This window comes from Lepisosteus oculatus, chromosome 12 (assembly GCF_040954835.1).
Source record: "Lepisosteus oculatus isolate fLepOcu1 chromosome 12, fLepOcu1.hap2, whole genome shotgun sequence".
Taxonomy (NCBI): Eukaryota; Metazoa; Chordata; class Actinopteri; order Semionotiformes; family Lepisosteidae; genus Lepisosteus; species Lepisosteus oculatus.
The window spans coordinates 39386843-39409190 of record NC_090707.1 but is presented as its reverse complement, the minus strand read 5'-3'; the positions used below and the strand labels follow the sequence as shown (position 1 = coordinate 39409190).

At 58.8% G+C, this 22348-nt stretch overlaps 3 protein-coding genes across 3 annotated transcripts; all 3 read left to right on the top strand.

The window, feature by feature from the left end:
* The first annotated feature begins 1498 nt into the window (after nt 1–1498).
* LOC138242013 (methyltransferase-like protein 27) lies at nt 1499–8486 on the top strand. The gene is made up of 5 exons (XM_069196638.1): nt 1499–1782; nt 4093–4236; nt 6006–6141; nt 6225–6317; nt 8227–8486. The coding sequence occupies exons 1-5, from the start codon at nt 1675–1677 to the stop codon at nt 8430–8432; spliced, it is 687 nt and encodes a 228-aa protein (XP_069052739.1). The 5' UTR covers nt 1499–1674; the 3' UTR covers nt 8433–8486.
* A 1601-nt stretch (nt 8487–10087) lies between these two features.
* Nucleotides 10088–16224, top strand: LOC138241962 (trichohyalin-like). The gene is made up of 2 exons (XM_069196291.1): nt 10088–10591; nt 10645–16224. Exons 1-2 carry the CDS (start codon nt 10088–10090, stop codon nt 16222–16224), a joined length of 6084 nt encoding a protein of 2027 aa, XP_069052392.1.
* Nucleotides 16225–16548: 324 nt separating this feature from the next.
* LOC138241987 (zona pellucida sperm-binding protein 4-like) lies at nt 16549–18258 on the top strand. Its single transcript, XM_069196508.1, has 8 exons — nt 16549–16632; nt 16733–16911; nt 16982–17207; nt 17290–17470; nt 17552–17684; nt 17799–17874; nt 17985–18072; nt 18197–18258. The coding sequence occupies exons 1-8, from the start codon at nt 16626–16628 to the stop codon at nt 18198–18200; spliced, it is 894 nt and encodes a 297-aa protein (XP_069052609.1). The 5' UTR covers nt 16549–16625; the 3' UTR covers nt 18201–18258.
* The last annotated feature ends 4090 nt before the right edge of the window (nt 18259–22348 follow it).

The window sequence follows — 22348 nt, the reverse complement described above, 5'->3', positions numbered from 1 at the left end:
GGATCCCCCCAGCGGCGGTCCGGTCCGCGCTGACCAGCGCCAGGGTCAGCGTCCAGCACAGCGCAAACAGGGGGGGCAGCGCCGGCCCCCCCCGTCTCCTCCTGCACGTCATCGCGCCGGAGCGAAGATCTCGGGGTGCGGGTAGTTCCGGGGTACCGGCTGAGCGAGACGCCTGCAGGGGAAGAAAAAAGACAAAACCAGAGAAAAAGACAGACCGCGGAGAGTGTGATGAGGGCACGGGTCCGAGGCACGCCTATTTATACTCCGACAGGCGCCCTGCTGGCCTGCAGCCGGCCCGGTTCGGGCCAATCCGGCACGCGCCCGTCCCCCGCGTTCTCACGCGGACACGGGGACACGGAGACACGGAGCCGAGAGCGGGGAATGATGAATTCATTTAAATCCGCTCGTGTCTTAATTGGGTCACGGAGTGAGGGCGCACCGGCGGGCGAGGTGTCCGGGTTCGGGCGGTGAATCACTGCGGCTGTCCAGTGGGGATCGATATTACTCCATTATTAATCAATCAATCAATTAATCATTCAGACCCACAGGCGGGTTGCTCCCTGAGGCTCCCGGGTAGGAACAGGGTTCGGAGACGGAGACGCGCACAGCACCAGAGCCGGTCCGAGCTGCCCGGAGCCGGAAGTCTGCAGCGCGACCCGGCCGGGCTCGGGGTCAATTCAATTGCTGTTTATATAGCGCCTTTCACTACAAGGTCGCCCCGAGACGCTTCACAAAAGCAAGTGACCCTTCATGTCCACCCCGAGCAGTGCCGACCGGCAGACTCGGAGGAGACGAGGGGTCCGAGGGCAGCTGGGCTGGCATGAGGGTGTCAGTACTCCACGCAGATCTCTGGAGTCCACGAGTGCCCCCAGGTCACTCCACAGCCCAGCGGATCGGGGACTCGGAGCCGCGCAGCACACAGCAGCTCTCCGGCGGGGGGCGTTTGTACGCGGGGCGGCGCTGTGCTCGGCATTGCTGGGGGCGGTTGCGTGGGTGCGGCGTGTCCGTGTGGAGTTTGCGTGTTCTGCCCACGTTCGCGTGGGTCTCCTCCAGGGTCTCGTGCAGACATGCCGGTGGGTTAGTGGATTCCCGCGAGACTGGCCCCGTGGGAGTGGGGCTGTGTGTCCTGTGTGTGTCATTTCCCCATCTGGATCGCGTGCTTACAACACGGGTGGATGTCTTGAGCTCTCACGACCATGTCACTGCGAGATTACACGGCAGTGTTCAACATGGCTCCCTGTGTTATTACGAGTTAACAGGACTCTCTCTCTCCGGCGGGGGGCACGCTTAGCCAGCCCAGTCCCAGACCGCCTCGCACCCCGGAACACGCCCCAGGGAACCGGGCTCCGGGACCAGTACAGTACGAGACCAGTACACTGGGCCGGGAGCGGCGGAGCGAGGAACCTCCCGCTCTTCCGGGAGCGCGCAGTCGGACCCGCCCTGCCCCCCGGCAGCTCCGTGCGGCGTCAATGAATAACTTCACAGCAATAAATAACTCGACTTTCAAGCCGGACTCCAACCCCGTCGGCATCCACCCGGAGAGGACACGGGTCCGGAGCCGGTCCAGACACAGACCGTGTCCCACCTGCACTGGGAGACAGTCCCTTCAGAAGAGCAGCGCAGAGGACACGGAGGGAGCCGAGCGGATCTCGGGTCGGGCAGTTGTGCCTCGTGATGGCTGTCCCAGGAGACGCTGTCGGAAACCTCAAGAAGATCAACAGCCTGCAGGGCCTGGAGGAGCGTCTGGAGTTCTACAAGACATGGGCTCCCTACCACGAGAAGGTACTTCAGCTCTCTGAACACTGTCTTACCACACTGCAGTGTCAGTGTGCAGGAGGAGTGTGTGTATTAACCCCTCTCTCTCAGTGCAGTGTCAGTGTACAGTAGTGTGCAGGAGGAGTGTGTGTATTAACCCCTCTCTCTCTCAGTGCAGTGTCAGTGTACAGTAGTGTGCAGGAGGAGTGTGTGTATTAACCCCTCTCTCTCAGTGCAGTGTCAGTGTACAGTAGTGTGCAGGAGGAGTGTGTGTATTAACCCCTCTCTCTCAGTGCAGTGTCAGTGTACAGTAGTGTGCAGGAGGAGTGTGTGTATTAACCCCCCTCTCTCTCTCAGTGCAGTGTCAGTGTACAGTAGTGTGCAGGAGGAGTGTGTGTATTAACCCCTCTCTCTCTCAGTGCAGTGTCAGTGTACAGTAGTGTGCAGGAGGAGTGTGTGTATTAACCCCTCTCTCTCTCAGTGCAGTGTCAGTGTACAGTAGTGTGCAGGAGGAGTGTGTGTATTAACCCCTCTCTCTCTCAGTGCAGTGTCAGTGTACAGCAGTGTGCAGAAGGAGTGTGTGTATTAACCCCTCTCTCTCTCTCAGTGCAGTGTCAGTGTACAGTAGTGTGCAGGAGGAGTGTGTGTATTAACCCCTCTCTCAGTGCAGTGTCAGTGTACAGTAGTGTGCAGGAGGAGTGTGTGTATTAACCCCTCTCTCTCTCAGTGCAGTGTCAGTGTACAGTAGTGTGCAGGAGAAGTGTGTGTATTAACCCCTCTCTCTCTCAGTGCAGTGTCAGTGTACAGTAGTGTGCAGGAGGAGTGTGTGTATTAACCCCTCTCTCTCTCTCAGTGCAGTGTCAGTGTACAGTAGTGTGCAGGAGGAGTGTGTGTATTAACCCCCGTCTCTCTCGGTGCAGTGTCAGTGTACAGTAGTGTGCAGGAGGAGTGTGTGTATTAACCCCCCTCTCTCTCGGTGCAGTGTCAGTGTACAGTAGTGTGCAGGAGGAGTGTGTGTATTAACCCCTCTCTCTCTCGGTGCAGTGTCAGTGTACAGTAGTGTGCAGGAGGAGTGTGTGTATTAACCCCTCTCTCTCTCGGTGCAGTGTCAGTGTACAGTAGTGTGCAGGAGGAGTGTGTGTATTAACCCCTCTCTCTCTCGGTGCAGTGTCAGTGTACAGTAGTGTGCAGGAGGAGTGTGTGTATTAACCCCTCTCTCTCTCGGTGCAGTGTCAGTGTACAGTAGTGTGCAGGAGGAGTGTGTGTATTAACCCCTCTCTCTCTCGGTGCAGTGTCAGTGTACAGTAGTGTGCAGGAGGAGTGTGTGTATTAACCCCTCTCTCTCTCGGTGCAGTGTCAGTGTACAGTAGTGTGCAGGAGGAGTGTGTGTATTAACCCCTCTCTCTCTCGGTGCAGTGTCAGTGTACAGTAGTGTGCAGGAGGAGTGTGTGTATTAACCCCTCTCTCTCTCGGTGCAGTGTCAGTGTACAGTAGTGTGCAGGAGGAGTGTGTGTATTAACCTCTCTCTCTCTCGGTGCAGTGTCAGTGTACAGTAGTGTGCAGGAGGAGTGTGTGTATTAACCCCTCTCTCTCTCGGTGCAGTGTCAGTGTACAGTAGTGTGCAGGAGGAGTGTGTGTATTAACCCCTCTCTCTCTCGGTGCAGTGTCAGTGTACAGTAGTGTGCAGGAGGAGTGTGTGTATTAACCCCTCTCTCTCTCAGTGCAGTGTCAGTGTACAGTAGTGTGCAGGAGGAGTGTGTGTATTAACCTCTCTCTCTCTCAGTGCAGTGTCAGTGTACAGTAGTGTGCAGGAGGAGTGTGTGTATTAACCCCTCTCTCTCTCAGTGCAGTGTCAGTGTACAGTAGTGTGCAGGAGGAGTGTGTGTATTAACCCCTCTCTCTCTCAGTGCAGTGTCAGTGTACAGTAGTGTGCAGGAGGAGTGTGTGTATTAACCCCTCTCTCTCTCAGTGCAGTGTCAGTGTACAGTAGTGTGCAGGAGGAGTGTGTGTATTAACCCCTCTCTCTCTCGGTGCAGTGTCAGTGTACAGTAGTGTGCAGGAGGAGTGTGTGTATTAACCCCTCTCTCTCTCGGTGCAGTGTCAGTGTACAGTAGTGTGCAGGAGGAGTGTGTGTATTAACCCCTCTCTCTCTCAGTGCAGTGTCAGTGTACAGTAGTGTGCAGGAGGAGTGTGTGTATTAACCCCTCTCTCTCTCAGTGCAGTGTCAGTGTACAGTAGTGTGCAGGAGCAGTGTGTGTATTAACCCCTCTCTCTCAGTGCAGTGTCAGTGTACAGTAGTGTGCAGGAGGAGTGTGTGTATTAACCCCTCTCTCTCAGGATATCCAGCCCATGGGGTACCGAGCCCCCTATTTCCTGGCGGAGACAGTGGCAGGCCTGTTTGAGGAGGGGCAGCAGGGAGACCGGAGGGGGTGTCTTCTGGTCCTGGATGCTGCGTGTGGGACAGGCCTGGTGGCTGACGAGGTACTGGGCAGGTTTACTCACTGGCCTGGCTTGCTCTTGTAACCAGCGGAAACATTAAAAGAATATTCTGTTATTTTTTATTCCGATTCCCTGTGAGAAACAGTCTGTATGAACTCTAAGGTTGTCTAGTATTAAATTGCAGGAGTGCTCCGTGCTGGAGTCTGTTGCACAGTGCTGGGAGTGTATTGTGCACTGTGCTGTTGAGATCTCTATTGCAGTGATCTGTGTATTGTAATGACCTGTATTGTAGTGCACTGTGCTTTTCAGATAAGAGATAAGATCACTTTATTAGTCATATACAATTTCTTGCATTTGGAATTCGTCTTTTCACAGACCCCAGCTTGCTCTCCATGAGACACACTGACAGGGAGAGAAGCTGGGGGTCAGAGCGCAGGGTCAGCCATTTATACGGCGCCCCTGAAGCAGCTGGGGTGAGGGGCCTTGCTCAGGGGCCCAAGGGAGTAGGATTCCTCTACTGGCCGCGGGATTTGAACCAGCAACCTTCCAGCCACAGGCACAGAACCTGAGCCACAGAGCACCGCATCTCCCCCTGTATTGCATTGTTGTGGACTGCAGTGGTGACCTGTGGACTGCAGTGGTGACCTGTGGACTGCAGTGACCTGTGGACTGCAGTGACCTGTATTGTAGTGACCTGTGGACTGCAGTGGCCTGTGGACTGCAGTGACCTGTGTTTCAGTGACCTGTGTACTGTAGTGGTGACCTGTACATTGCAGTGACCTGTGTACTGTAGTGGTGACCTGTGGACTGCAGTGGCCTGTGGACTGCAGTGACCTGTGTTTCAGTGACCTGTGTACTGTAGTGGTGACCTGTGGACTGCAGTGACCTGTGTACTGTAGTGGTGACCTGTGGACTGCAGTGACCTGTGTACTGTAGTGGTGACCTGTGGACTGCAGTGACCTGTGTACTGTAGTGGTGACCTGTGGACTGCAGTGGCCTGTGGACTGCAGTGACCTGTGTTTCAGTGACCTGTGTACTGTAGTGGTGACCTGTGTACTGTAGTGGTGACCTGTGGACTGCAGTGGTGACCTGTGGACTGCAGTGACCTGTGTACTGTAGTGGTGACCTGTGTACTGTAGTGGTGACCTGTGGACTGCAGTGGCCTGTGTTTCAGTGACCTGTGGACTGCAGTGGCGACCTGTGGACTGCAGTGGCGACCTGTGGACTGTAGTGACCTGTGTACTGCAGTGACCTGTGTACTGTAGTGGTGACCTGTGGACTGCAGTGACCTGTGTGTTGCAGTGACCTGTGTGTTGCAGTGACCTGTGGACTGCAGTGACCTGTGGACTGCAGTGACCTGTGGACTGCAGTGACCTGTGTGTTGTAGTGGCCTGTACTGCAGTGACCTGTGGACTGCAGTGACCTGTGGACTGCAGTGGTGACCTGTGGACTGCAGTGACCTGTGGACTGCAGTGACCTGTGTGTTGCAGTGACCTGTGTGTTGCAGTGACCTGTGGACTGCAGTGACCTGTGGACTGCAGTGACCTGTGTGTTGTAGTGGCCTGTACTGCAGTGACCTGTGTACTGCAGTGACCTGTATTGCAGTGACCTGTGAACTGCAGTGCACAGTGAACAATGGTCCTGCAGTTTCCTGAGGGATTCCACTCAGCCGACAGCAGTGTCTCCAGTTGTTTTTCCAGCTGGATCCTGCTCTACATTCCCTCTTGTGAGCTGCAGCCCTGCGACAGTCTGGCCGCCTTCGGGCCTTTCTTTCTTCTCTGCCAACATTCACGTCAAAGATGCTCCCACAGATGTTCAAGTTTGGGTTTCGTCGGTTCCACGGCGTTGATGCCTGCCTGCCGATGATGGAGGTGGCAGAGAGGAAGGGGCGGTACCAGAAGCTGATACACGGCCTGCTGGGAAATGGCACGGCGTCGCTGGAGTCCAGTGAGTCTGTCTGCCTCCGGTCTCCCTCTGTGTGCGGGAGGGCGCTTGACGCTGTGTTTGTGCTTGTGTGTTGTGTTGTGCAGGCGTGTACGACATCGTGGTGGCAGTGGGGGCGTTCCAGGGAGGAGGGGTTCCGTGGTCGGCTGTCCCTGAACTCCTGGGAGCCTTGAAGCCAGGTGAGGGAAAGACACCACACGACACCCGCGGGGCGACTGAGGCCGGTACACACCGCTGACCAACATGCAGCAGAGAGCACTACAGCCCCGGTCAACCCTGAGAACCAGTGAGCAGGCTGTCCAGAGAGGACAGGCTCCGTGACCACAGGCTGGCCAGAGACACTGGACACAGGCAGACCTGGCTGTCCAGAGAGGGGTGAGGGACTTAGGCACAGAGAGAGAGGGGAGAGGGATTGAGGCACAGAGAGAGAGGAGGAGAGGGGAGAGGGATTGAGGCACAGAGAGAGAGGAGGAGAGGGATTGAGGCACAGAGAGAGAGGAGGAGAGGGATTGAGGCACAGAGAGAGAGGGGAGAGGGACTGGGGCACAGAGAGAGAGGGGAGAGGGACTGGGGCACAGAGAGAGAGGAGGAGAGGGATTGAGGCACAGAGAGAGAGGGGAGAGGGATTGAGGCACAGAGAGAGAGGAGGAGAGGGATTGAGGCACAGAGAGAGAGGGGAGAGGGATTGAGGCACAGAGAGAGAGGAGGAGAGGGATTGAGGCACAGAGAGAGAGGGGAGAGGGATTGAGGCACAGAGAGAGAGGGGAGAGGGACTGAGGGGCACAGAGAGAGAGGAGGAGAGGGATTGAGGCACAGAGAGAGAGGAGGAGAGGGACTGAGGCACAGAGAGAGAGGAGGAGAGGGATTGAGGCACAGAGAGAGAGGGGGAGAGGGACTGAGGCACAGAGAGAGAGGGGAGAGGGATTGAGGCACAGAGAGAGAGGAGGAGAGGGATTGAGGCACAGAGAGAGAGGAGGAGAGGGATTGAGGCACAGAGAGAGAGGGGAGAGGGATTGAGGCACAGAGAGAGAGGGGAGAGGGACTGGGGCACAGAGAGAGAGGAGGAGAGGGATTGAGGCACAGAGAGAGAGGAGGAGAGGGATTGAGGCACAGAGAGAGAGGGGAGAGGGATTGAGGCACAGAGAGAGAGGGGAGAGGGATTGAGGCACAGAGAGAGAGGGGAGAGGGACTGAGGGGCACAGAGAGAGAGGAGGAGAGGGATTGAGGCACAGAGAGAGAGGAGGAGAGGGACTGAGGCACAGAGAGAGAGGAGGAGAGGGACTGAGGCACAGAGAGAGAGGAGGAGAGGGATTGAGGCACAGAGAGAGAGGAGGAGAGGGATTGAGGCACAGAGAGAGAGGAGGAGAGGGATTGAGGCACAGAGAGAGAGGGGAGAGGGACTGAGGCACAGAGAGAGAGGAGGAGAGGGATTGAGGCACAGAGAGAGAGGAGGAGAGGGATTGAGGCACAGAGAGAGAGGAGGAGAGGGATTGAGGCACAGAGAGAGAGGGGAGAGGGATTGAGGGGCACAGAGAGAGAGGAGGAGAGGGATTGAGGCACAGAGAGAGAGGGGAGAGGGATTGAGGCACAGAGAGCACTACAGCCCCGGTCACCCCTGAGAACCAGTGAGCAGAGCTCCCAGCACCACAAGACCCTGCTGAGCCAGAGCTGAGCCCAGAGAAGAGCCCTCAGCCAGCTGGTCCTGAAGCTCACTGACAGCAGCCAGCTACAGCAACACCCAAATCAAAATCAAATCAAATCAAAGTTTATTTATAAAATGCACAACAATACAGCGTGCAGCAGTAGTTGTTGCCAATGAAATATCTTTTCTGCGAGCTCACAAAAAATCACAAGAATCACATGAATCACAAAATTCACAAAAACACAAAAATCACAAAACTGAGGTTATGAAAATAAGGTTACATAATAATAGATGTAATAGAAATTAAATAAAACTCCCCCCCCACACACACAGCACTGCCTCCCCCACTGAGCCACAGTACAACACAACACACACAGCACTGCCTCGCTTACTGGGACACACAACAGCAGTGGGATTCCTGGTGTTATTCCCATGTCTCCCTGCAGGGGGCGTACTCTGTTTCACACTCCGGGGAGACAGTGCTGACTTCCGACAGCGGAGCCTCTCTGAGCTGCAGGAGTTCCTGGATCAGGGCCTCCTGGAGAAGGTGACTGAGAGGCACATCCCCAAATTCCAGCGGCCCATCTGGGAAGAAAGTCCCGAAGAGGAGTACATCCCAGGAATTGTGTGTGTGTTCCGGAAATCCCTGTAATGAAACACTCTACCTGTGGAAAATTCCTTAAATGTGAATTTCCAGCTATATAAACCTCTGCTGTCTGGTGTATTATTGACTGTGTTTAATCCTCTGCTTCTGTCTATATACACACAGTACTGTGTACCCCCTATATACACACAGTACTGTGTACCCCCTATACACACACCGTACTGTAACCCCTATACACACGGCACTGTACACACCCTATATACACATTGTACTGTACCCCCTATACACACGGTACTGTGTACACCCTATACACACACTGTACTGTACCCCTATACACACATCACTGTACCCCTATACACACAGTACTGTTCACACCCTATACACAATAATACAGTCTGGTGTTATTGACTGTGTTTAATCCTCTGCTTCTGTCTCTTGTCCTATATACACACAGTACTGTGTACCCCCTATACACACACCGTACTGTAACCCCTATACACACACGGTACTGTATACACCCTATATACACAGCACTGTACCCCTATACACACAGTACTGTATACACCCTATACACACACGGTACTGTACCCCTATACACACAGTACTGTATACACCCTATATACACAGCACTGTACCCCTATATACACCACTGTACCCCCTATATACACACAGTACTGTACCCTATACACACGTTACTGTAGCCCCTATACATGCATGGTACTGTACACACCCTATACACACAGTACTGTACCCCTATACACGCAGTCTGTGGGCACCTCACTGGACACACTGACCACGCCATGAGAGCCGGACTCTTCTGAGCTGAGCTGGACATGATCTGCAGGAGTCCGTCCTGGAAACAGGACTGAGGAGCGAGAGGAGCGCTCTCGTCCAGCCCAGCAGAGCGGGGAGCGAGGGGGTACCCCGTTCCCCGAGCTCCTGCGGGACTGGACCCCGGCAGAGACTCCCCGACGCCCACTCGCTCTGATGGAGGAACCGTCGTCAGATAGAGAGATCGCATGACTCTGCACGAGTATGTATTTATTGCGAGATGTCTGTCGTGAAATAAAGTTGCACTTTCGCACAAGTGAACTGGACCGGGCCCGGAGCAGCAGTGTTATTCGCTCGTCCCGAGAAACGTCTCGTCCCGAAGTCACGTCGCGAATCTGTCTGCGATCTGGAGCCTCGAGGTGCTGATTTGGACTCTGCCGAACCGGACCGGCCTCTGACTCAGGGGGCTATACTGAACAAACAGCTAAAAAAGGCAAATAGTAACGCATTTATTGAATAAAGTCGATGAAATGTATTCCTTGAGAAAAGAGAAATTCGGGGAATATTTTACAGAACAGCTGTCGGCCGCGCTGACAGCCGGGGTTCCTGACTCTCGGTGGGGCTGTCCTGGCTGTGGGTGACCCACGGGTGTTAATGGCGGCCCGTCTGCAGGCGGTGCTTGTTTAATCGCACTGACTTTCCCCCTGAACGGCGCCGCTTTCCTCGTGAGTATCTTCTCTCAATCAACACTTAATTAACCCCCGCCGCCCTGTCCCTATAAAAGCGCGCGGAGGAGACACGCACCTCATTCCGTCCTGTGACCGTACCCACGAGCTCTCCGGCTGCCTTCTCGCGCTTCTCTTGCTCCCCGATCCGAGTCCGTCCGTCTGTCCCGCGAGCCGTGGGCGCCCCGAGATCTCCGCTCCGGCGCGATGACGTGCAGGAGGAGACGGGGGGGGCCGGCGCTGCCCCCCCTGTTTGCGCTGTGCTGGACGCTGACCCTGGCGCTGGTCAGCGCGGACCGGACCGCCGCTGGGGGGATCCCCAGCCCCGCAGGAGCTGCTGGGCTGCACCCCCACACAGAGGAAGGGACCCCAAGTGTTGCGTTGCTCTCTGTTTCCCGAGAGAAGAGACATCCTGCTTCTCTGAGACCTGACCGCACCCCAGTCCTGCGGAAACCCCACGGGCACCCTGGTTCTGGCAGAGAGGAGCCCCACCACAGGCACCCCGGTTCTGGCAGAGAGGAGCCCCCCAGGCACCCCACCCCAGTCCTGCAGAAACCCCCCAGGCACCCCGGTTCTGGCAGAGAGGAGCCCCACCACAGGCACCCCGGTCACCCCACCCCAGTCCTGCAGAAACCCCCCAGGCACCCAGTGTCTGGCAGAGAGGAGCCCCACCACAGGCACCCCAGTCCTGGCAGACCTCATGGAGGGAGGGTGAACTCTGAACCCTGTCCAGATCCCAAGCAGTGCTCAGAACACTGCTGTAGTGGGAGACCAGGAAAGAGGCCCAGTGGGACACCCGGAAAGACCCCAGGAAAGAGGCCCAGCGGGGAACCCGGAAAGACCCCAGGAAAAACACCCGGAAAGACCCCAGGAAAGAGGCCCAGTGGGACCCCAGGAAAGACCCCAGGAAAAACACCCGGAAAGAGGCCCAGTGGGACACCGGGAAAGACCCCAGGAAAAACACCCGGAAAGACCCCAGGAAAGAGGCCCAGTGGGACACCCGGAAAGACCCCAGGAAAGAGGCCCAGTGGGACACCCGGAAAGACCCCAGGAAAGAGGCCCAGCGGGACACCCGGAAAGACCCCAGGAAAAACACCCGGAAAGACCCCAGGAAAGAGGCCCAGCGGGAAACCAGGAAAAACGCCCGGAAAGACCCCAGGAAAGAGGCCCAGTGGGACACCAGGGAAGACCCCAGGAAAAACACCCGGAAAGACCCCAGGAAAGAGGCCCAGCGGGACACCAGGGAAGACCCCAGGAAAAACACCCGGAAAGACCCCCGGAAAGAGGCCCAGCGGGAAACCAGGAAAAACGCCCGGAAAGACCCCCGGAAAGAGGCCCAGCGGGAAACCAGGGAAAACGCCCGGAAAGACCCCCGGAAAGAGGCCCAGCGGGAAACCAGGGAAAACGCCCGGAAAGACCCCCGGAAAGAGGCCCAGCGGGACACCAGGGAAGACCCCAGGAAAAACACCCGGAAAGACCCCCGGAAAGAGGCCCAGCGGGAAACCAGGAAAAACGCCCGGAAAGACCCCCGGAAAGAGGCCCAGCGGGAAACCAGGAAAAACGCCCGGAAAGACCCCCGGAAAGAGGCCCAGCGGGAAACCAGGGAAAACGCCCGGAAAGACCCCCGGAAAGAGGCCCAGCGGGAAACCAGGGAAAACGCCCGGAAAGACCCCCGGAAAGAGGCCCAGCGGGACACCAGGGAAGACCCCAGGAAAAACACCCGGAAAGACCCCCGGAAAGAGGCCCAGCGGGAAACCAGGAAAAACGCCCGGAAAGACCCCCGGAAAGAGGCCCAGCGGGAAACCAGGAAAAACGCCCGGAAAGACCCCCGGAAAGAGGCCCAGCGGGAAACCAGGGAAAACGCCCGGAAAGACCCCCGGAAAGAGGCCCAGCGGGAAACCAGGGAAAACGCCCGGAAAGACCCCTGGAAAGAGGCCCAGCGGGAAACCAGGGAAAACGCCCGGAAAGAGGCCCAGCGGGAAACCAGGAAAGACCCCTGGAAAGAGGCCCGGAAAGACCCCAGGAAAGAGGCCCAGCGGGAAACCCGGAAAGAGGCCCGGAAAGACCCCCGGAAAGAGGCCCAGCGGGAAACCAGGGAAAACGCCCGGAAAGACCCCCGGAAAGAGGCCCAGCGGGAAACCAGGAAAGACCCCTGGAAAGAGGCCCGGAAAGACCCCCGGAAAGAGGCCCAGCGGGAAACCAGGGAAAACGCCCGGAAAGACCCCCGGAAAGAGGCCCAGCGGGAAACCAGGGAAAACGCCCGGAAAGAGGCCCAGCGGGAAACCAGGAAAGACCCCTGGAAAGAGGCCCAGCGGGAAACCAGGAAAGACCCCTGGAAAGAGGCCCAGCGGGAAACCAGGAAAGAGGCCCGGAAAGACCCCTGGAAAGAGGCCCAGTGGGACACCAGGGAAGACCCCAGGAAAAACACCCGGAAAGACCCCAGGAAAGAGGCCCAGCGGGACACCAGGGAAGACCCCAGGAAAAACACCCGGAAAGACCCCCGGAAAGAGGCCCAGCGGGAAACCAGGAAAAACGCCCGGAAAGACCCCCGGAAAGAGGCCCAGCGGGAAACCAGGGAAAACGCCCGGAAAGACCCCCGGAAAGAGGCCCAGCGGGAAACCAGGGAAAACGCCCGGAAAGACCCCCGGAAAGAGGCCCAGCGGGACACCAGGGAAGACCCCAGGAAAAACACCCGGAAAGACCCCCGGAAAGAGGCCCAGCGGGAAACCAGGAAAAACGCCCGGAAAGACCCCCGGAAAGAGGCCCAGCGGGAAACCAGGAAAAACGCCCGGAAAGACCCCCGGAAAGAGGCCCAGCGGGAAACCAGGGAAAACGCCCGGAAAGACCCCCGGAAAGAGGCCCAGCGGGAAACCAGGGAAAACGCCCGGAAAGACCCCCGGAAAGAGGCCCAGCGGGACACCAGGGAAGACCCCAGGAAAAACACCCGGAAAGACCCCCGGAAAGAGGCCCAGCGGGAAACCAGGAAAAACGCCCGGAAAGACCCCCGGAAAGAGGCCCAGCGGGAAACCAGGAAAAACGCCCGGAAAGACCCCCGGAAAGAGGCCCAGCGGGAAACCAGGGAAAACGCCCGGAAAGACCCCCGGAAAGAGGCCCAGCGGGAAACCAGGGAAAACGCCCGGAAAGACCCCTGGAAAGAGGCCCAGCGGGAAACCAGGGAAAACGCCCGGAAAGAGGCCCAGCGGGAAACCAGGAAAGACCCCTGGAAAGAGGCCCGGAAAGACCCCAGGAAAGAGGCCCAGCGGGAAACCCGGAAAGAGGCCCGGAAAGACCCCCGGAAAGAGGCCCAGCGGGAAACCAGGGAAAACGCCCGGAAAGACCCCCGGAAAGAGGCCCAGCGGGAAACCAGGAAAGACCCCTGGAAAGAGGCCCGGAAAGACCCCCGGAAAGAGGCCCAGCGGGAAACCAGGGAAAACGCCCGGAAAGAGGCCCAGCGGGAAACCAGGAAAGACCCCTGGAAAGAGGCCCAGCGGGAAACCAGGAAAGACCCCTGGAAAGAGGCCCAGCGGGAAACCAGGAAAGAGGCCCGGAAAGACCCCAGGAAAGAGGCCCGGAAAGACCCCCGGAAAGAGGCCCGGAAAGACCCCCGGAAAGAGGCCCGGAAAGACCCCCGGAAAGAGGCCCGGAAAGACCCCCGGAAAGAGGCCCGGCGGGAAACCAGGAAAGAGGCCCGGAAAGACCCCCGGAAAGAGGCCCAGCGGGAAACCAGGAAAGAGGCCCGGAAAGACCCCTGGAAAGAGGCCCAGCGGGAAACCAGGAAAGAGGCCCGGAAAGACCCCTGGAAAGAGGCCCAGCGGGAAACCAGGAAAGAGGCCCAGCGGGAAACCAGGAAAGAGGCCCGGAAAGACCCCAGGAAAGAGGCCCGGAAAGACCCCAGGAAAGAGGCCCGGAAAGACCCCAGGAAAGAGGCCCGGCGGGAAACCAGGAAAGAGGCCCGGAAAGACCCCCGGAAAGAGGCCCGGAAAGACCCCCGGAAAGAGGCCCGGCGGGAAACCAGGAAAGAGGCCCGGAAAGACCCCCGGAAAGAGGCCCAGCGGGAAACCAGGAAAGAGGCCCGGAAAGACCCCTGGAAAGAGGCCCAGCGGGAAACCAGGAAAGAGGCCCAGCGGGAAACCAGGAAAGAGGCCCGGAAAGACCCCCGGAAAGAGGCCCGGAAAGACCCCCGGAAAGAGGCCCGGCGGGAAACCAGGAAAGAGGCCCGGAAAGACCCCCGGAAAGAGGCCCAGCGGGAAACCAGGAAAGAGGCCCGGAAAGACCCCTGGAAAGAGGCCCAGCGGGAAACCAGGAAAGAGGCCCGGAAAGACCCCAGGAAAGAGGCCCAGCGGGAAACCAGGAAAGAGGCCCAGCGGGAAACCAGGAAAGAGGCCCGGAAAGACCCCAGGAAAGAGGCCCGGAAAGACCCCAGGAAAGAGGCCCGGCGGGAAACCAGGAAAGAGGCCCGGAAAGACCCCCGGAAAGAGGCCCAGCGGGAAACCAGGAAAGAGGCCCGGAAAGACCCCCGGAAAGAGGCCCAGCGGGAAACCAGGAAAGAGGCCCGGAAAGACCCCCGGAAAGAGGCCCAGCGGGAAACCAGGAAAGAGGCCCGGAAAGACCCCCGGAAAGAGGCCCAGCGGGAAACCAGGAAAGAGGCCCGGAAAGACCCCCGGAAAGAGGCCCAGCGGGAAACCAGGAAAGAGGCCCGGAAAGACCCCCGGAAAGAGGCCCAGCGGGAAACCAGGAAAGAGGCCCAGCGGGAAACCAGGAAAGAGGCCCGGAAAGACCCCAGGAAAGAGGCCCGGAAAGACCCCAGGAAAGAGGCCCGGAAAGACCCCAGGAAAGAGGCCCGGAAAGACCCCAGGAAAGAGGCCCGGAAAGACCCCAGGAAAGAGGCCCAGCGGGAAACCAGGAAAGAGGCCCGGAAAGACCCCCGGAAAGAGGCCCAGCGGGAAACCAGGAAAGAGGCCCAGCGGGAAACCAGGAAAGAGGCCCAGCGGGAAACCAGGAAAGAGGCCCAGCGGGAAACCAGGAAAGAGGCCCAGCGGGAAACCAGGAAAGAGGCCCGGAAAGACCCCAGGAAAGAGGCCCGGAAAGACCCCAGGAAAGAGGCCCGGAAAGACCCCAGGAAAGAGGCCCAGCGGGAAACCAGGAAAGAGGCCCGGAAAGACCCCCGGAAAGAGGCCCAGCGGGAAACCAGGAAAGAGGCCCGGAAAGACCCCAGGAAAGAGGCCCAGCGGGAAACCAGGAAAGAGGCCCGGAAAGACCCCAGGAAAGAGGCCCAGCGGGAAACCAGGAAAGAGGCCCGGAAAGACCCCTGGAAAGAGGCCCAGCGGGAAACCAGGAAAGAGGCCCAGCGGGAAACCAGGAAAGAGGCCCAGCGGGAAACCAGGAAAGAGGCCCAGCGGGAAACCAGGAAAGAGGCCCAGCGGGAAACCCGGAAAGACCCCTGGAAAGAGGCCCAGCGGGAAACCAGGAAAGAGGCCCAGCGGGAAACCAGGAAAGAGGCCCAGCGGGAAGCCCGGAAAGACCCCTGGAAAGAGGCCCAGCGGGAAGCCCGGAAAGACCCCTGGAAAGAGGCCCAGCGGGAAGCCCGGAAAGAGGCCCGGAAAGACCCCTGGAAAGAGGCCTGGAAAGACCCCAGGAAAGAGGCCCGGAAAGACCCCAGGAAAGAGGCCCGGAAAGACCCCCGGAAAGAGGCCCAGCGGGAAACCAGGAAAGAGGCCCGGAAAGACCCCCGGAAAGAGGCCCAGCGGGAAACCAGGAAAGAGGCCCGGAAAGACCCCAGGAAAGAGGCCCAGCGGGAAACCAGGAAAGAGGCCCGGAAAGACCCCTGGAAAGAGGCCCAGCGGGAAACCAGGAAAGAGGCCCAGCGGGAAACCAGGAAAGAGGCCCAGCGGGAAACCCGGAAAGACCCCTGGAAAGAGGCCCAGCGGGAAACCAGGAAAGAGGCCCAGCGGGAAACCAGGAAAGAGGCCCAGCGGGAAACCCGGAAAGACCCCTGGAAAGAGGCCCAGCGGGAAGCCCGGAAAGACCCCTGGAAAGAGGCCCAGCGGGAAGCCCGGAAAGAGGCCCGGAAAGACCCCTGGAAAGAGGCCTGGAAAGACCCCAGGAAAGAGGCCCGGAAAGACCCCAGGAAAGAGGCCCGGAAAGACCCCAGGAAAGAGGCCCAGCGGGAAACCAGGAAAGACCCCAGGAAAGACCCCAGGAAAGAGGCCCAGCGGGAAACCCGGAAAGAGGCCCGGAAAGACCCCAGGAAAGAGGCCCAGCGGGAAACCAGGAAAGAGGCCCAGCGGGAAACCAGGAAAGAGGCCCAGCGGGAAACCAGGAAAGAGGCCTGGGAAGAGACCTGAAGTGCTGCCAGGCCTGTGTGAGGGAGAGGAGGCTCCTGAGCCGGAGGGGTACATTCCCAGAGCCGAGCGACCCGGGGCCTCAGGTAGGTGATGGCGCCCCCGTATCTGCAGGGGACCCTGATCCGGCAGGCCTGGCCGTGGGGGCCCATGGGGGGTGGCTGGTGCGCTGGGGCAGTGGTCACCTCCTCTCTTCCCGGAGACGCTGGGATTGATCCCTGGGGGGAGGGAGGGAGGGAGACCGGCCCGGTGTCCAGCTCATCGGGCTGCCTGCTCTTCCCGCAGGCTGCAGTATCCCGGCTGACCAGCAGGTGGCGTGTGGCGCTCCCTCCATCGGCGCTGCAGCCTGTGTGTCCAGAGGCTGTTGTGTGGGGGCAGGAGAGGCCGGTGGCTGCTACTACCCCATGAACGGTAGGGGGGGACCCCGACATGTCTGGGACTTGGCTGTGGTTGACTGATTGTAAACTGGGGTGAGTGGGGTGACCTCATGACGCCCCTCTGTCCCTCCCAGCCTGCACCAGGGACGGCCACTTCGTCTTCTCCATCTCGCGGGACTCGGTGACCCCACGGGTAGACCCCCGCAGCCTGCGGGTGGGCGGGCGGCAGAGGGCGGGGTGCCGGCCCGTCCTCCTGACCCGCCGCGTCGCGGTCTTCAAGTTCGGGCTGCGGGCGTGTGGCGCCAGGGTGTCGGTGAGTGAGCGTGGGGGTGGGGGTCTCGGGGGGCCAGGGGTCTGTGTGACGGCGCCCCTCTCGTGACCAGGGCGCGGGCCGGACGAGGGTCTACACGGCGGAGGTCCGCGGGACCGTGCCCGTGGCGGTGGGCCAGTACGGGCAGGTGGGCAGGGTGGCCCCCTACAGGCTGCGGGTGCAGTGCTCCTACGCGCCGGGCCCCACTGCCAGCGCCGGCTTCTTCGTGCGCAGCCGGCCCCCGCCGCCCGACACCGTGTCCACCGGGGAGCTCCGGGTGCAGATCCGCGTGGCCCGCAGTGAGTGACCGCTCCGCTCCGGACCGGACCGGCCCGGCAGCCGGGGGCGGGTCTGCAGTGACCTCTCCCTCCCCCCCTGCAGGCAAGTGCTACAGCCGCTACTACCCCGAGCGCCAGCTGCCCCTGCGCCTCAGCCTGAAGGCCCCCCTGTTCCTGGAGGTGCGGCTCGTGTCGCCCCCCGACCCCAGCCTGGTGCTGCTGGTGCACTACTGTGTGGCGTACCCCAGATCCGCGCAGGCCGCCTGGGTGCTCATCTACGACGGGTGAGAGGCGTCCCGCTGGGGGGGCGGGGTGTCGGTGTGCCTGGGGGGGGGGTTGATTCACCTCTTGCTCTCGCTGTCCAGGTGCCCCAACCCTCGGGACCCGTACCCCTCCACGCTGCACATCCCGGGGAGCCCCAGTGCCCAGCGGCGCCGTTTCTCCATCAAGACCTTCCAGTTCGTTGACCCCAAGACGGGCCACTACCTGGACGAGGAGGTGGGGTGCCCGGGGCGTGGCGGGCGGTGTGGGAGGCCCTAGGGGGCCCGTCCCTGCGGCGGTGCTCAGTGGGGTCTCTCTCTCTCTCTCTCTCTCTCTCTCTCTCTCTCTCAGGTCTACATCCTGTGCGCCACTGAGGTCTGCTCCCCCAGCGAGAGGAACTGCAGCGAGCGTTGCTTCAGGCCCCCAGGTGAGGGGCAGAGGTCACGGGGTTAAGGGACTTGGGGACAGTAAATGAGCTGTGACCCCAAAGCCACACCTACATTCCTGAGCGGGGCGCTCACCTGTACCCCCCCACAGAGCCCGGGATGCCGGTGGCCGGGGAGGACAGGGATGGCGGAGTGACTGTGCGGACAGGCCCCTTCATCCTGCCCCAGGAACAGGGCAGGTGAGTCTGCTGCCCCCTGCTGGACAAGCTCTGGTACTGCACTTGGGTGGTGATGGTAGTGGGCTCTGCTCCGTAGTGCCCCCCCTCCCAGCGGCGTGCTGACCCTCTTCTCTCCTGCCCCCAGGTGAGAGCCCTCCTGCAGGCGGTCTGTGTGATGGTTTCATGAATAAATCCTGATGCAAAGTACTTCTGTGTGTCTGCCTCTTCCTTACAACCCCTCCTGCAGGGGTTGGGACCGGGCCCCCTGGCTGTGGGCCCTGAGGGGTGTCTCTGCTCTTGGGTGGGGGGGTGCTCAGGGCCAGAGCTCATGCTGGGGGTGGGGGGGTGTCATTTCCACAGCTGCCACTAGTGGGTGCCACAGCACAAGCGGTTTCCTCTCTGCTCTCTGGAACTGAAACCCTGCCGCTGCCCCAGGGTGTGCCCCCCCCCCGGCGAGGAGCGGGGTTCGACCGCAGTACAGCGCCGGCCTGCGCAGGGTCTGACAAGGACGCTCGGAGGCGGACACTGGTCCCTGCTTGTGTGCTCAGTCTCTCGGAGGTTTATCACAGGCAGTTTGAGCCAGATGTGGAGCCCCACCACAGCGTCAACATCTGTCTTCCAGATGCGGTGACTTGGAAATTCCAGCTGTTTTCCTGAGCTTTGTGTCTGCAGTGACTCTGGTGCCTGTGAAGGTGGGTGAGAGCATGAGGACACTGTCCCTGGTGAAGTATGGGCTCAGTGACCACAGGCAGACCTGGCTGTCCAGAGAGGACAGGCTCAGGGACCACAGCCTGGCCAGATGCACTGGACACAGGCAGACCTGGCTGTCCAGAGAGGACAGGCTCAGGGACCACAGCCTGGCCAGATGCACTGGACACAGGCAGACCTGGCTGTCCAGAGAAGACAGGCTCAGGGACCACAGCCTGGCCAGATGCACTGGACACAGGCAGACCTGGCTGTCCAGAGAAGACAGGCTCAGGGACCACAGCCTGGCCAGAGGCACTGGACACAGGCAGACCTGACTGTCCAGAGAGGACAGGTTGTGCTCGTACTGCCAGTGGGTTAAGCAGACAGATGTTTCCTGCTGCACTGCAATTGGACAAAACTTCCCTAAAATATCTGATCCCAGGATGACCACACCTGGCAGAAACAGAACTACTCCAATCCTACTGGGAGAGGGAGAGGAACTCGATTCCGCTGAAGCCCATGACATGATCTCCTGTCCCACCCAGCGGAGCAGAGCGGGGGTATGTCTGTTGCTGTTGAGGATGTCTGAATGTTTACCAAGTGTTACTGCTCTGGCAACACTCTAATCCCCTGTTTAGCTCCAGTGGAGCTGGTTGAGTCGGAGAGGAGGAGGGTGGGGCTGTCTGGGTGCGGCCACGAGCTGGTGACTCACATTCTAAGCTGCTTGGAAACACTTGGTTGTTTTCTTTCAAAGCTCTAACAAAACACGAATGTGGATTTTATTGAGAAGAGCTGTAGAGAGAGACAGGGAGGAGTAAGAACAAACAGCATGTCTGCACCTCTGTGTCCTGTGTCAGGGGGACAGTAGGGTTACAGACAGAGACTGGACACTGGAGCTGGAGAGAGGATAGTCACCCAGAGCCCCTCACTGACACCCTTCATCATCATCATCACTCCTGAACAGACACTCAGTCTGTAACAACACGTCTGCACCTCTGTGTCCTGTGTCAGGGGGACAGTGGGGTTACAGACAGAGACTGGACACTGGAGCTGGAGAGAGGATAGAGTCACCCAGAGCCCCACACTGACACCCTTCATCATCACTCCTGAACAGACACTCAGTCTGTAACAACACGTCTGCACCTGTGTCCTGTGTCAGGGTGACAGTGGGGTTACAGAGATCACACCTGCAGTGAATATACTGCACACCTGGATTATATATACTGTACTCCTTTAGTATATATACTGCACTCTTGGGGTATATACATGACACTGCACACCTGGAGTATATATACTGCACTCTTGGGGTCTATACACTGCACACCTGGAGTATTTATACTGTACTCCTGGGGTATATACACTGTACTCCTGGAGTATTTATAGTGCACTCGTGGGGTATATACATGACACTGCACACCTGGAGTATATACACTGTACTCCTGGGGTATATACACTGTACTCCTGGAGTATTTATAGTGCACTCGTGGGGTATATACACGACACTGCACACCTGGAGTATATATACTGCACTCTTGGGGTCTATACACTACTCCTGGAGTATTTATAGTGCACTCGTGGGGTATATACACGACACTGCACACCTGGAGTATATATACTGCACTCTTGGGGTCTATACACTGTACTCCTGGAGTATTTATAGTGCACTCGTGGGGTCTATACACTGTACTCCTGGAGTATTTATAGTGCACTCCTGGGGTATATACACAACACTGCAGGGACTGGTGCTGCCGACTGCACACCCACTGGCATGCAGACAGGAGGTGTCACCTGTCTGTGGTGCAGATACTGGCTCCCACAGCTGCAGCCTTCCTGGTGCTGGTGTTGCTCAAGAGGGGCTGCAGGGTGTGTGGGAGCGTGACTGTGGCCTGTTGCGTTAGGTGGTGTAATAGTGTGATCTCTGCAAAGCGGTTGAGTTGGGTTTTGTTGGGTAATGTGTGTGTGTGAGTCAGTATTGCGTAGTATCGACACACACACCTGTCCAGACTCTTACTGGACAGACTGTATATACACACACCTGTCCACACACACCTGTCCAGACTCTTAAGGACACACTGTATATACACACACACCTGTCCAGACTCTTACTGGACACACTGGACACACACACCTGTCCAGACTCTTACTGGACAGACTGTATATACACACACCTGTCCACACTCTTACTGGACACACTGGACACACACACCTGTCCAGGCTCTTAAGGACACACTGTATAAACACACACACCTGTCCACACTCTAACTGGACACACTGGACACACACACCTGGGGCATGGGGCTGTTCTGGAAATGTTCCATTCTCCTGAGCCTCTTCCCTCTCTGTCTCTCTCTCCTCTTGCCCCTGGGGGCGCTGTGCCTGTCCTGTCGCCCCCCCCACCCCCGTGGTCAGGCTGAGACTTGCTCGCTGCCTGCGAGACATCCCCACCCCCTCCATCCGCCCCAGCCACATTCCTGCGCCCTGACTCTCGCCCCCGGGCGGGGCGGCTCCCGGGACGAGTCTCTACAGGACCGGCAGAAACAGACACGTCCCGCCGGGCTGCACACAGCACTGTGTCTCCCGTCAGCCCAGAGAGCACACAGTGTCTGAGTGTGTCTCCCGTCAGCAGGAGAGCGCACAGGTCTGAGAGTGTGTCTCCTGTCAGCTGGAGAGCACACAGGCTCTGGGTGTGTCTCCCATCAGCCCAGAGAGCACACAGTGTCTGAGTGTGTCTCCTGTCAACTGGAGAGCGCACAGGTCTGAGTATGTCTCCTGTCAGGCCGGAGAGCTCACAGGCTCAAAGAGTGTGTCTCCTGTCAGCCCAGAGAGCACACAGTGTCTGAGTGTGTCTCCCGTCAGCCAGAGAGCGCACAGGTCTGAGAGTGTGTCTTCTGTCAGCTGGAGAGCGCACAGGCTCTGAGAGTGTGTCTCCCATCAGCCCAGAGAGCACACAGTGTCTGAGTGTGTCTCCTGTCAACTGGAGAGCGCACAGGTCTGAGTATGTCTCCTGTCAGGCCGGAGAGCTCACAGGCTCTGAGAGTGTGTCTCCCATCAGCCCAGAGAGCACACAGTGTCTGAGTGTGTCTCCTGTCAACTGGAGAGCACACAGGTCTGAGTATGTCTCCTGTCAGGCCGGAGAGCTCATAGGCTCAAAGAGTGTGTCTCCCGTCAGCCCAGAGAGCTCACAGGCTCTGAGAGTGTGTCTCCCATCAGCCCAGAGAGCACACAGTGTCTGAGTGTGTCTCCTGTCAACTGGAGAGCACACAGGTCTGAGTATGTCTCCTGTCAGGCCGGAGAGCTCACAGGCTCTGAGATTGTGTCTCCTGTCAGCCCAGAGAGCACACAGTGTCTGAGTATGTCTCCCGTCAGCCAGAGAGCACACAGGCTCTGAGAGTGTGTCTCCTGTCAGCCCAGAGAGCTCACAGACTCTGAGAGTGTGTCTCCCGTCAGCCCAGAGAGCACACAGGGTCTGAGAGTGTGTCTCCTGTCAGCCCAGAGAGCACACGGTGTCTGAGTGTGTCTCCTGTCAGCCCAGAGAGCTCACAGGTCTGAGTGTGTCTCCTGTCAGCCCAGAGAGCTCACAGGCTCTGAGAGTGTCTCCTGTCAGCCCAGA

Bases quoted from the DNA above. Each gene is read 5' to 3' on its own strand.
- LOC138241962 (XM_069196291.1), top strand. From the start codon at position 10,088: ATGACGTGCAGGAGGAGACGGGGGGGGCCGGCGCTGCCCCCCCTGTTT. The intron at 10,592-10,644 runs GTGAACTCTGAA...ACACTGCTGTAG, and splicing joins GCAGACCTCATGGAGGGAGG to TGGGAGACCAGGAAAGAGGC.
- LOC138242013 (XM_069196638.1), top strand. From the start codon at position 1,675: ATGGCTGTCCCAGGAGACGCTGTCGGAAACCTCAAGAAGATCAACAGC. The intron at 1,783-4,092 runs GTACTTCAGCTC...CCTCTCTCTCAG, and splicing joins GGGCTCCCTACCACGAGAAG to GATATCCAGCCCATGGGGTA. The intron at 4,237-6,005 runs GTACTGGGCAGG...ATGCTCCCACAG, and splicing joins CAGGCCTGGTGGCTGACGAG to ATGTTCAAGTTTGGGTTTCG.
- LOC138241987 (XM_069196508.1), top strand. The intron at 17,685-17,798 runs GTGGGGTGCCCG...TCTCTCTCTCAG, and splicing joins GCCACTACCTGGACGAGGAG to GTCTACATCCTGTGCGCCAC. The intron at 17,875-17,984 runs GTGAGGGGCAGA...ACCCCCCCACAG, and splicing joins GCGTTGCTTCAGGCCCCCAG to AGCCCGGGATGCCGGTGGCC.